Here is a 12179-nt window from a genome sequence, read left to right as displayed (position 1 = left end):
GTATCCAATGTATCCATAATTGGAGGCTAGGAGCATTGCTGTGGTAGTGTAGCAGTCTTGAGTGTTTGTCCACAGGCATTAAATATTCAAATAATTTAACACTGAGAAGTTCTGAAAAAAATCTGAAAGTATGGTGACACTGAGAGCAAAAAGAATCACTTTAGTGTGACTTTGAAATATGACCACAAATTTAACATGTTACTTCTTATTGCTGCTGTTGTTGTGCACAGCATTGTTGTACGGTTAGCAACAGAGAACCAAGAAAGATGTTTTCTGGGTCATCAAGCCCAGTCTTCTCCCATTGAGGCAATGCTTGTTATTTTCTCCATCTAATTAACAAATCAAGCTTTTAAAAGCAGCTCTCATGAGCACCAAGGCTGTCCTTGCACATCCCCATCTTTTTCTGCAGTTTCTAGCCTTATACTTTATTCATAGGGCAACTCAATTTTGACACAAAATTTTTATAAACCTTTCTTCTATTAAATGTTTCTTTCCTGAGGTGTCTGGATGGAACAATTACGTTCCTGTTGTTTAATTTCATTTAGTCTTCAACTCTCCACAGCAAGAGTTAATACAGTTTTAAGATGAAGAGTTGAAAAGGTGACATGCTCCAGATGAGTCTCCGTTGATGTCGTATACAAATCAATTAATATTTGTCCCTCACTTTTGGAAATATCTCACCTGATGTCTCTCAACCTTTTTCCAGGCTTTATCATACTGCCTCACATTTTTCCAGCTGACATTTTCAGGTCTTCACCCTTTCCAATTGAATATGCAGGTTATAAACAAATGTGTTGCTATCTTTGCACACATGACATGTGCGTTTTGATGTTAAATCAGTCCCTTTTTCTCACACTCTAGTCTTCAGAATTAAATCAGCTCTCCTGATTGACATTGCTGTGGTACTCTGTGTCACACATACTGCTGGCATCAGAGGTTTACTGACAGTTATCAGGTTTATTTTTTTTGTCCTACATCTTGAACTAAAAAAATTTTAGTGGCTGTGGTTGCTTTTTTCGGTCTTCACATATCATTGTGGCTTGACAGATGTAGTTAAAATCCACCTTCCAGGCTCTGTGGTTCCACATGTTAATTCCTCCAGAATTCTTTGGTGATTATTTACGTTCCTTTGCCCTCCCCAGCTTGAACCACTGAGCTCCCTGAATTTTCCTTCTTAACCTTCATTCCTGTTAATTAATCAGCTTACTGTCATCTCCATCTGCATTATAATCTTTACTGAATAACAAGGAAGAATGCTTACAAAAACTTTTCTAAATTTACTTGCATCTCTGCCACATTCTTGCTTTTTTTCCTGGTTATTTATGTATGTCTGTCTATACACAGGGATAAAACAGGTAATAACAGAAACATTTGCAATTTTTCTTTCTATTTGCTTTATGTCAGTTTGACTTTTAGTAATTCTTCAGCATGTACAACTGCCATACCTGTGAATTTCTGTAGCTTAATTCTAAAATCTTCATAGCTGACTGAGTTGGCATAATAATCCAAGTGAATTATTTACAGTCTTATATTTAGGGATGTAATTAAACAAAAGCCACTACGTATTTATTCAGTTTCATTTGCCTTTATTTGTCTAAATAGCCCTTGAAAGAAAAGATCATATGCATACAAGTGCTTCATTATTTCACCTAGGATTTTTAGCAATATGTTGATCCACCACAGTGTGTTTTGTTGTCTATTATAATTTTCTTCTCTGCATCATTGATTATTTTAATAAACTTAAATTTTGTTAAGTAATAAAACAAAAATGAGTTTAAATAGAATTAATGTTGACTAGAATGTCTGATACCATGATGTGTAGACATCTGATGGATTTTTTGGCTGCATAATACAAATAATGTTTGGATTAATTGTCATTGTTATTCATGGTTTCCTGTGGAACAAGCAGCTATTTTTGTACAGAGGAAGAGAAATTTGGAAGTGTTAGTCTGCAATGATATTCTGAAAACATTTTCATTCAAGTCAAGACAGCACAAGATCTGAGTAATGGTTACCATTAAGATTTTCTGTATGACCATTTATTTAGTTTAATTAGTTTTACGCTTCAAGCATATGGATTAAAATGCATTATATTTGCAATCAAGCATAATGTAATTATGCCTTCTCCCTTTTATCACAGGTTCCTTGCAGCTTGGAGTACTGGGATGAGCTTCAGAAATCATTTGTTGCATTCCGGGAATTCAGTCTATCAGAAAGCAAAGTCTGTGATCTGCAGCTGCCCAGTATCAGCCTTGTGAACGATCAGAAGGAGCTCATAGCCTCTGACCTGTGGAGGATTGTCCTCAACAGCAGCCAGAACGTGGCTGATGACCAAAGGTAATTTTAAAGGAGGAGGGAAAAAGGCATCTAATGCTACACTCCTAAGAAATCTGTTTCAAGAGACTTAGAAATTAAGATACTTGTTTTATATGCTATAAGAGTGGTTAGTCCTGCGTAAGCTTCAGACTGTAGCTCACCTTCACACCAGGGCATGGAGTGTGCACAAAAAGAGCTTTCCTTTAGGTTCATAGGCAGCCTGGCAGCATCATAACCATCAATTTTCTGAATGCAAGGTTTACTGAAAAGTGCAAACGTGTCCTGAGAGTTCTTAGCTGCTTGAGGCAGTAAAATCAGCTAATTAACCAAAGAAGGCTTAGGTTCAATCCATTCTATAAAGTAGTAGTAAACATTCTTCTTCTACGAAATCCTTACACACACCTTGATTCTATCCTCAGTGCAAGTCAGTGACTATTTTAAAGATACTGATCAAAGTGTTATTATTTCAATAGTATTGCGTTATTATTCACACAGATTGCTTACTGTGCTAACAGGAAAAAAAAACTTAATTAGTGTTTTTAAACACTGAGGATCTATTTTTCATTATGTTTAGTGCTAGAAACACTGCAATGACAGATACTCACTCTGTTTGCATTCAACCCATTTTGGTTATATGTAAAGTAAAAAGATAGGAGTACAAGTTCTGTCCAGAAACAGCAGTGGAATTGCTTTCAAAGACCTGCTTATCATTTTATGTTTAGAGCACAAAACCCAAAATTACTCTCTTGAATCCTTGGTATTTGCTGATTCTTGGTGCTTGTTTATGAACCCAAGCTTCAGTGAGTGTGTAGCATCCACATATGTGTTGAACAAAGCTACAGAATTCATAGAAATCAGGGAATATGAGCATGGCTAACAAAATCAATGAAGAAAATTAAACATCTGGTTTCCATTAATAGTATCAGGTTGGAAATGATTTCTTGATGTTAATTGTGAAAGAATGCATTTTCATCATTGAGAAGTTAAGTGTTTTAGACAAGGTTAATTCCTCTGAATGTGGGACCCTGGCAGAATTGCCTTCCTGGTCAGCTTAACACCACAGAAATGTGAACTCGGTGGGAACTGGAAATGATGTAGTGAAATTTAGTAGATTTTTTTTTCATCGAGGCATTTAGCACTGTAGTCATGTTTATTGTTTTCTGCTCGAATAGGATTTATCACTCTATGTAATGTTTCATTCAGGGAGCTCTGATAAGCTAATGAGCTGTAATTGTTCAGAAACAACAGGAATTAAACTGAAGCATTTGCAGTTCAGTGCACAAGAATAGCAGGAGAGGAATGAAGGCAGCAAAAAACATTTACCTCACTCCTGAAGCATTTGAAGGTAAATAAACAAGAGAGAAAGAGGAAAGTCAAAGGAAAGTTCCTTGAACTGACACCCACCTGTCCAGAGGCTGCAGAGTCACTAGTCCTGATACTTTTGTGGGCCTGGGGAATTCATAATATCTTTAAGAAGTGTATTTTATACCTACATGAACTAACAATAGACTGTAAATTTAAAGATTTGTATAGGTCATGGTGAGCTCCAGAAGCCAGAAACCTGTGGCCTATACAAGGAAATCCTCTGATTTCAATCAGAGGAGAGAAACACTGCCTCAGCAGTGTTTTTCATTTGGAGGTATGGGTTTGCTCTCATGAGACCACACCTGGAATACTGAGTCCAGTTCTTGGGGCTCCTAACTTAAGAAGGATGTGGACCTGCTGGAGTGATTCCAGAGAAGAGCCACAAAGATGATTAGAGGGCTGGAGCATCTCTCCTGTGAAGACAGAGAGACTTGGAATTCTTCAGTCTGAGGAAAAGGTGGCTCCAAGGAGACCTTAGAGCAGCATTCAGAACCTAAAGAAAGCTGGAGAGAGACTTTTTACAAGGACATGTAAATGGGGGATGGGGATATGGGGGGATGGATTTAAGCTGAAAGAAGGCAGGTTTAGATTAGATATTAAGAAGAAATTCTTCACTGTGAGGGTGGTGAAGCACTGGAATAGGTTGTCCAGAGAAGCTGCTGATACCCCATCCCTGGAAGTGTCCAAGGCCAGGCTGTGTGGGACTTTGAACATCCTGGCCTAGCGTAAGTTGTCACTGCCCTTGGCTGGGGTGTTGGAGCTAGGATCTTAAAGGTTCCTCCCAACCCAACCCAATCTGTGGTTCTGTGATAAAAATTCAAACTGATCTCTCTAACATCAAACAAAGCTGCACTGCGAGCTTTCTTAAGGATGGCTGCAGGAAGGACTGGTGTAGAAGTAGTCCTAACCAGTCTGGAGTGATCCTTCTCAGAAAAACTTAATGGTTCAAAACAAAAGGTGCTGTTTCTCAGACAGGAGGCTTTGCCCTGTGGTGTTTGAGCACAGTGGCTTTTTCTTGGAGACAGAGCAAACGTGCCAGTGACATGTCACTGGCCTGGAAGCTTTGAGACAGTCCCCAAGAACTGAATGTGTATGGTTACAGCTACAGAACAAATTGAAAGACATTATTAAGCCTTAAGGGATCATGTTCTGTTAAAGGAAGCCTTGTGTAGGAGGTGGTGACAAAAACTGTGGACCTGCAGAGAATCTGTGGATTATAGAAAGTCCACGTTGTCAGTAACTTCACTAAAAGTGTGGTTTCATGAAACATACTGCTGCTGGTATGTCTCACCAAGCACTCTGAAATATGTTCTAGATTCAACTTAACCAAAAAATGCCAGACTTTCTTGTTTTTGAGAGAGAGACAGAGCCCATGTTGTGGTAAATGTCAAAGTCTTGTTCCTAAAGCAAGCATTTAACATGGGATTTTGCAGACTTGTGGGAAGAGCCTCAAGGCTTAATGCCAGTGTTGAGTGTTAAACCAGGAAATTCTAAAGCTGGGGGATCTGTGAGAGTTAAGAAACAAAGCTGTGTAAAAGTTGAACCTCAGTTTTCCTTTACACTCATGAGGAATTGACATTAATTACATGCTACAACTGTATGAATTATTAGCAATAACAATACATTATTAATTGCTAAGTATGAAAAGGCTTATTCTTGTTGAAAATTATCTTCTTAGTTTGATGTTGCATTTTGGGTCAGACTCTAACCACTGCCATATGCATGCAGCTGCTGGTCAATGATAATATTCTTTTCCTTAAAATTCTGCAGGTTTTTTTGTGATAACCTCTGTGATATGCTAATTATTAATGGCAGAGAGCTGATCCGTTGTGGTTTAGTACTTTATTACTGATTCCTAACATTGGTTATAAGGTATAAAATTTAGGTGTCTCATGTGACAGGAAAACAACAAGGTTTGTGAGAAGATGTGGATTCAGCTGACGTGATGAGCAGTAGCCTGGCAGGGTGAAATAGAGCAAGCAGTAATGAATATTGGAATGTGCAAAGATGTCGTGATTCAAATCCTGTGGTATGCAAGCTCTTCTGAGATTGATCAGGAACTAACTGGAAGTATAAAAATCAAGTAGCTATGTGGTGAAGGGCATAATAGATATATGTATGTTGTTTATACTTGAGAATTTTGTATCCCCTTCATTATTTCTATGTATGTGTATGGTTTGCATGAACATTTATGAAAGTTTATTCAATGAATGAAAAAATTTGAAGTACTGAGTGAAATAATTTAGCATCTCTTTGGGGATGTAGTACAGTGTTTATGAAAGGAATCATATATGGCATAAATGACTGTTTATGGAAGACCTTAAAACGGGATTACAAGGAAATTATCATAGAATAAATTATTTTTATGGGTTGCATTTCCCTGTTGCAGGACTAACAAATCATAATTTAAATTACTTTTTAGGCTCTGTTTGGTTGGTGAGACACTAAAGCCCCTTCTTGGTTTGGTTGGGAATGATTTATAAATTTTGTTTAAATGGGTTGCATTACAAGATGTTTTATATATTTGTGCATCTTCTATGTAATTTAAACAGTATTTTTATAATTAATGACATACTAATGTAAAATAGTAATTGAAAGTGCCTTAAGATACAAACCATGAAACAAGTACAAAAACTTTTAAATAAGCCTTAAATTGCTACTTTTTAAAAATTCAAGTGAGGAATCATGATCATGTTTCTTGCTAATTGTTTCAGCTTTTATTCAAAGTAAATGATGTACTGTATTTTGACCTCCAACAATTTGAGTTCAGACCAGCCTTTGAGTCATAAATTTAATGAGTTAAGTGGTCTCTTTCTTCTTCCCAGTGGATACTTTCCCATGTTGTAGTTTCATCACAAATGGCAGTTTTGGTTTAAATATTCCTCTCTTAAAATAACAAGAATAATACAGGTCAGTGCTAAGTCATTGTTCTCAGTTGCCACATGTTTAACTTGAGCTGCTCTGCATGATGTGAAATACATAATTTCTATTACTTAAAATGTAGATATTTTCCATTTTAAGTATTCTGATATTTCCCAGTAGTTGGGAAAAAAAAAAGAAAACAAGAAAAAAAAAATCTGGTAAAGTCAGGCCAGTTTTATTTTTAATTTCCTCTGATTTTGCCACATGCCTCCTTTATCATGATATGCCAAACACAAAGCAGAAGAATCTGGTTCTTCCTCTTCTTTCACAGCTGTAAAATTGTGGACAGTCCACACTTCCTTTTGTAGCTCCAAGGCAGCCAAGAAATGTGGGGGTGTTTTTATATTGTTTTCACTTGATGAACAAATTTAGATTTCACAATCACATCCTCTTCTGATATTTAATGCTCCTACTGTCATTCACCAAGACTGAATAGAAATTTTCCTGTATTTTCAGTTAACACTGCTTTATTTGCTGTTTGTGCACAGCATGTAATAAAGGGCTGTGTTTTTTTATTTTTGTGCTCTCTGCAAAGTTAAAGAGAGAGTGGCAGTGCTACAGGTCTGATGGAAGTCTACCTAGATAAAAAGTTTAAATGGGATTCAATTGAAAATCACAGGGTCATGGCTACAGTTCCTCTTTAAAAACTGTTCATTTATATTATGACTCTTTATTACAGTCGCATTTTTTAAAGAAAACATTGCAGTAATTTGATTGCTTCTTTTAGTATATTTTGTACTGTAGCTGGTTTATACTGTTACTGTATTCTTATTTTAATAATGACATGGGGGCTACAAGTCTGAAAATGGTTTCTGGTTGAGTAAAAATCAAATGGACCCCTCACGGATAAAACAATTACACTTCAGAAAAATCTGGGCAGATGGGAAAACAGTGATGAAAGATCCTTGTTGCATTTCTTTCCAAATGGTTCCTCGAAGGCTATTTTCTCTTTACCTTCTTTACCATTACTTTACCATTACCTTTACTTTACCTTCTAAACCATTTAGGATGTATTGTCCTGCTCCTCTCAGTCCTCCACTTCCAGCACCTTTCCCTCCCTAGCAGGGGAGAGGATGCAAGACCAGTTCTGTCCCATGGGGCAGCACTGTCCCACCCTCATCTGCTGGTACTCTCCGGTTAAGTTTTTAAGCATCTGGTTGGACTCCAAATTTTGTAGAGTTTCAGTGTTGGGCTTTTTGGTTTCTAAGGTCACTCCATCAGGAAACAAAAAGCAGCTTTTAATCTTTTTTGTTCCCAACATTTTAAATTGCTGGGTATTACCTCTGTGTGGTCTGTTGCTTGTGGGGCATTAAAAAATGGAAAAAAATATGGCTAAATGCTTTATATTATCTCCCTGGTGTGAATCTCCTACCACATTTCCTTCTGCATCAAGCATGTCCTGTTGCTCTGTCATCATGGTGCTTATGAGTGAGAAATTGCAAAAGTTCCACCACGATTAAATTTTCAATGAATAAAAAGCAGATATATAAAATAAAGAAATTGGAAGATTTTGTTTGGTTTTTATTCCATGAAAATATGCGTCTTCAAAATATATCAAAGGAAATAAAAATGTTTAGTCACTAATAGGTGAGTCAAGAAACATGTTTCTGAGGAAAAGGAATATATTAATATAATATTTTATATTATTATAAATAAAATTATTATTTCTTATAAATGAAATATTTTATATTTTTATTGTAGTATAATATTTTCAGAATAAACCTCGAATATGAGAAATAAGTATCAGAATTAAATGCCCTTCCTCTTTACTTCAAACAGTGTTACAGCTGTTCATGAAATTAAGTATTGATTCAGAATATCAAGGTGCAATTAGGTTTTTTTTTAGTTCTTCATAGTTTGGTTAACATTTGCTTGCACTCATTTACCCCAACAGAAAACTATTTCCATTTCATATGTTCCTGAATTTCTGTTTCTAATCAAAATGCAATGAGCAAAAAATCTTAAAATATTAATAATTACTTTGAGAGAACTAACCCATTTTGCAGATTCAAAAGTACTTAGTTGTCTAAATCAGCATATGAATTTTTGTCCTTTGGATTTGTTCCCTTCCTTTGTTCCAGCATTCTAAGAAATATCTGTGGCAGAGCAAAGTAAAGCATCCTGTTTCTCTGTTAACCAGTCCCATAGATATTTTATCATGTGAACACAAAGAATAATTTTATTTCTAAAGGTGCCAGTTCTCAAAAGGCCTACAACACTGCTTTTGGAATGTAAAATTTACATTTTTGACATCAACATTTTAAATTTAAATTTACAATTTAAACAGGTAAAGAAGCACAGGAAAGATGCTAAAATTATGATTAAGTCATCTTTCATACTTTATTGATCTAATTCATTCTTAATATCCTGTCATGATTCTTTGCTAATTAATTAATCTTAGTTGGGTTTTACTGCTGCATAAAGTCCACAAGTCTAAAGTTGGATTTAAGCTCTATAAATAAATATTATACTAGATAGTTAATGCAATACTAAATAATACTGATAAATTTACCTATCCATGGAATTCCATTCATTTGCAGCTAAACATTTTGAGTATCTACTATATTTGTGAATAATTTGGGAGTAAAATACATTACATGATGAAAAATCTGGTCCTAAAAGCTTAAGGTATGTTGCTTGGAAAGCCATTGTTCAAATTTAAACTTATGTTTTAATTAAAAATATCTTTAAAATGTTAATGGAAGTGGATTTATGGTGCTTTATAAAAACTAATGACTTTCTGACAAAAATATTAAGTTGACCATAGTCCATCTTTCATTAAATTTTATTTTTAAAATAAAGTATTTGACTGAGGACGTGGTTGTAATTCTCTTGAATCAAGTCTAAACTTCTAAACTAAAACTCTTGAGAGCCAGACTTCAAAGGGAGTGGGAATAAGGAACATTAAGGATAGTTTTGGCTAAATTAGAGAGTTTATTTGTACTTCTGTGGTGTCTTAGCAGCTTATAGAATTGTGACGTAGTGGTAGTTTCTCTCAAGAGACTGAAAGATAATGCTTGGAAATTCATGGTGTTAGGAACACAGCTATGAAAAAAAAATCAAGGGGTGACACTTTAAATGCAGAGTTAATATGTTGTAATAGACAATAGTAAAGGGCTCCAGATTGAGTTTATAATAATTGGAGATTATTTCTAAATTATGATTTCAGAGTGCAAAGGAAATAAAGCTTACAAAGACTAGGGGTTCATACATAGAAGTGGTTTGATGGTTGCTAGTTGTTTTCCTTAAAATCAAGTGGAAAAAAATCATTCTCTTGACCAGATGAACTTTCATCTCATTCTTACAGCTTTAATAATGACAATGATAGCTAAACTCCATTTAGCTATTTCAACAATTAAAGATACCTGGCATATTTTGGTTTTATTTTCTGCAAGTAGGCTTTGGGTTTGTGGTTCAAATATTGGAAGTAAATTGGAAGTGTAGTTTGGTAACTACATATCCATGGATGGATTGCAATCTTGTCTGTTACAGTCTGCTTTGGAAAAAGTACAGGCGCTGGCATTAGCAGTTAAAATAAAACCACAATGTTGTCTGTGTCAGAAAATGAGTGTGGAACATTGTCAATTCCTGCTGTAGAGCCGCAAAATCCTGGAAGTGCTGAAGTACTACTTTGTTACCTTCCTTCTGCAGCTCAGAAAGTGAATCTGGCTCCCAAAGCGCGTGCGATCAGCTTGTGACCCCCACGGCATTAGCAGCTTGTACCAGGGTTGACTCCTGTTTTACTCCTTGGTTTGTGACATCACTAAGTGTGTTGATCCAGTTTACCTGTTTGGAAGTCCACCTATGCCATCATCTCGATCAACTCGGCACAGGTATGTACTGCTTCATGTAGCATAATAAAAACTTGTAGTTCATAGATGCTGCTTAACCACTCTGCTGCTCTGTGTAATCCCCATCTCTTCGTTCAAACAGCCATTCTTCATTCTTCATTCTTCATTCTTCATTCAAACAGACAGAGGCCATCACAAGCAGCCACCAGTGGCAGGGGTTTCAGGGTGAAACTGAGCACTGGTGTGCACTGAGCCTGTGCACAGGGCCAGCAGTGAGGCTGCAAGAGCAGCCCCTTCCTGCCCCCGGAACGGGTAACTGTAGAAGCCGTCTGTTTTCCATAGTCTGATTAGGGACAGCAGGTGCCACTTCACTTTTGAGCCATCTTAGTGAATGAATTTGATCTTTTGCATTTTCCAGTGTATTAACAGTATATTAAAATACTTGAAGATTTTGCAACCCGCTTAGTAAAAATTCTTTGGAAGCGCTCTGAGAACTGCAGATTTAAGTTATTTCAGTTATGATCACTTTTGGAGCTACATCTGGTTTTGTTCAGTGCTCTCTGTCATTGCATTAATGGCAAATACATTCCGAGAGATCTTTAGATTATTGTCTGATTTTCAAATGCCAGGAATGCTTTCTATGGAAGATGGGCAAACTTCTTGGATAATTTTGACAGGGACAGCTTTCATTGTGTGTAGTTCTTGTGTTTCTGTGAGTATTATAATATATTCATTATCAAATCATACCAAGACTGACATTCAATGGCTAGAAAATAATTTCTTCTCTATCAGCTACCTCTATCAAGTACGTAATCTTCCTCGCTATTACAGTCCGATTCCAGATGCTCAGTCTTTAAAATTGCATATACTGGAAAAGGCAAAAATCAGATTAAAATCAAACACAGCTGTTTTATTTCTCAACAATGACTGAGTTTATGCTGTTGTTACTGTTGTTATAGCATCTAAAGGCCTTGAGTTTTGGGGCTCCTTTGTGCTATGTTATACACAAAGGGAGCACAAAACTTGTTGTATCCATTACAGTTTATAGATTAACCGGGCTTGATCCTGGATAGGGATGAGTGTTTTTGTTCCAAATCTGTAGAGCACTAGAGCATATGCTAATTTTAAGCATGTGAGTAGTTCCAGCAACATAAATAATAACATCAATGGAAATATTCTCATGCTTAATGTTACACAAGGGGTGTACGTGCCTCACAGTGTCTGCTGCCTCAGTGCTCAGCGCTTTGCACGACTGAGCAAAGCGAACGCGATAAAATCTTTTTTGTGATACATTTCTCAAGCTTTAGTCTCAGGATACTGCTTTGTTTCATTTATAGTATTATGGGGTAGTGTGTCGCATTTCAGTGGGTTTGTGGTCTTGAACTGTCCATAATTGCAGCAAAGACAACTTCCAATGTGGAGCCTGTTGGCCTGCACAGTCACATATCAGCAAATACTGTGTTGCTAATTTTTATTGTGTTTGTAATGTGCTATGTGTGGAATATGACATACACCTACTGTAGTAAAAATTCTTACAGAAATATAGTTCCAAATAGGTGGCAATCTGAAGCATTGAGCAGTGTGTAGATAAAGCAGTTTCGCTGGCTGGTTTATTTACTATGAAAAGATTTTGGTTTGCAGATACTTTTTGTTTGCAGCTGCTGTTAATTATGATACTGTTTTACATCTAACAAACAGCATAAACAGGATTCATTTCAGATTTCAGAAATGTCAACTCTTTGATAAATTTACTTGTTTTCGTCTTATGTACAAGCAGTAAAAATA

The 12179-nt window shown here is 36.2% G+C and overlaps 1 protein-coding gene across 7 annotated transcripts in view; it reads left to right on the top strand.

The window, feature by feature from the left end:
* Positions 1-12179, top strand: part of VPS13B (vacuolar protein sorting 13 homolog B) — a 418409-nt gene that overhangs the window by 352378 nt on the left and 53852 nt on the right. For all 7 annotated transcript variants that reach the window (XM_086881610.1, XM_086881633.1, XM_086881628.1 and 4 more), the window contains exons 40-41: positions 2141-2337; positions 10255-10436. In XM_086881610.1, coding sequence (XP_086737736.1) covers positions 2141-2337; positions 10255-10436 — 379 coding nt within the window. The remainder of the gene's footprint in view (positions 1-2140; positions 2338-10254; positions 10437-12179) is intronic.

The sequence above is a fragment of the Cyanistes caeruleus genome, chromosome 1 (assembly GCF_971803275.1).
Source record: "Cyanistes caeruleus chromosome 1, bCyaCae1.hap1.1, whole genome shotgun sequence".
Lineage (NCBI taxonomy): Eukaryota > Metazoa > Chordata > Aves > Passeriformes > Paridae > Cyanistes > Cyanistes caeruleus.
Note: the sequence above shows the minus strand (reverse complement) of the source record. Positions and strands in the feature narration are given on the sequence as shown.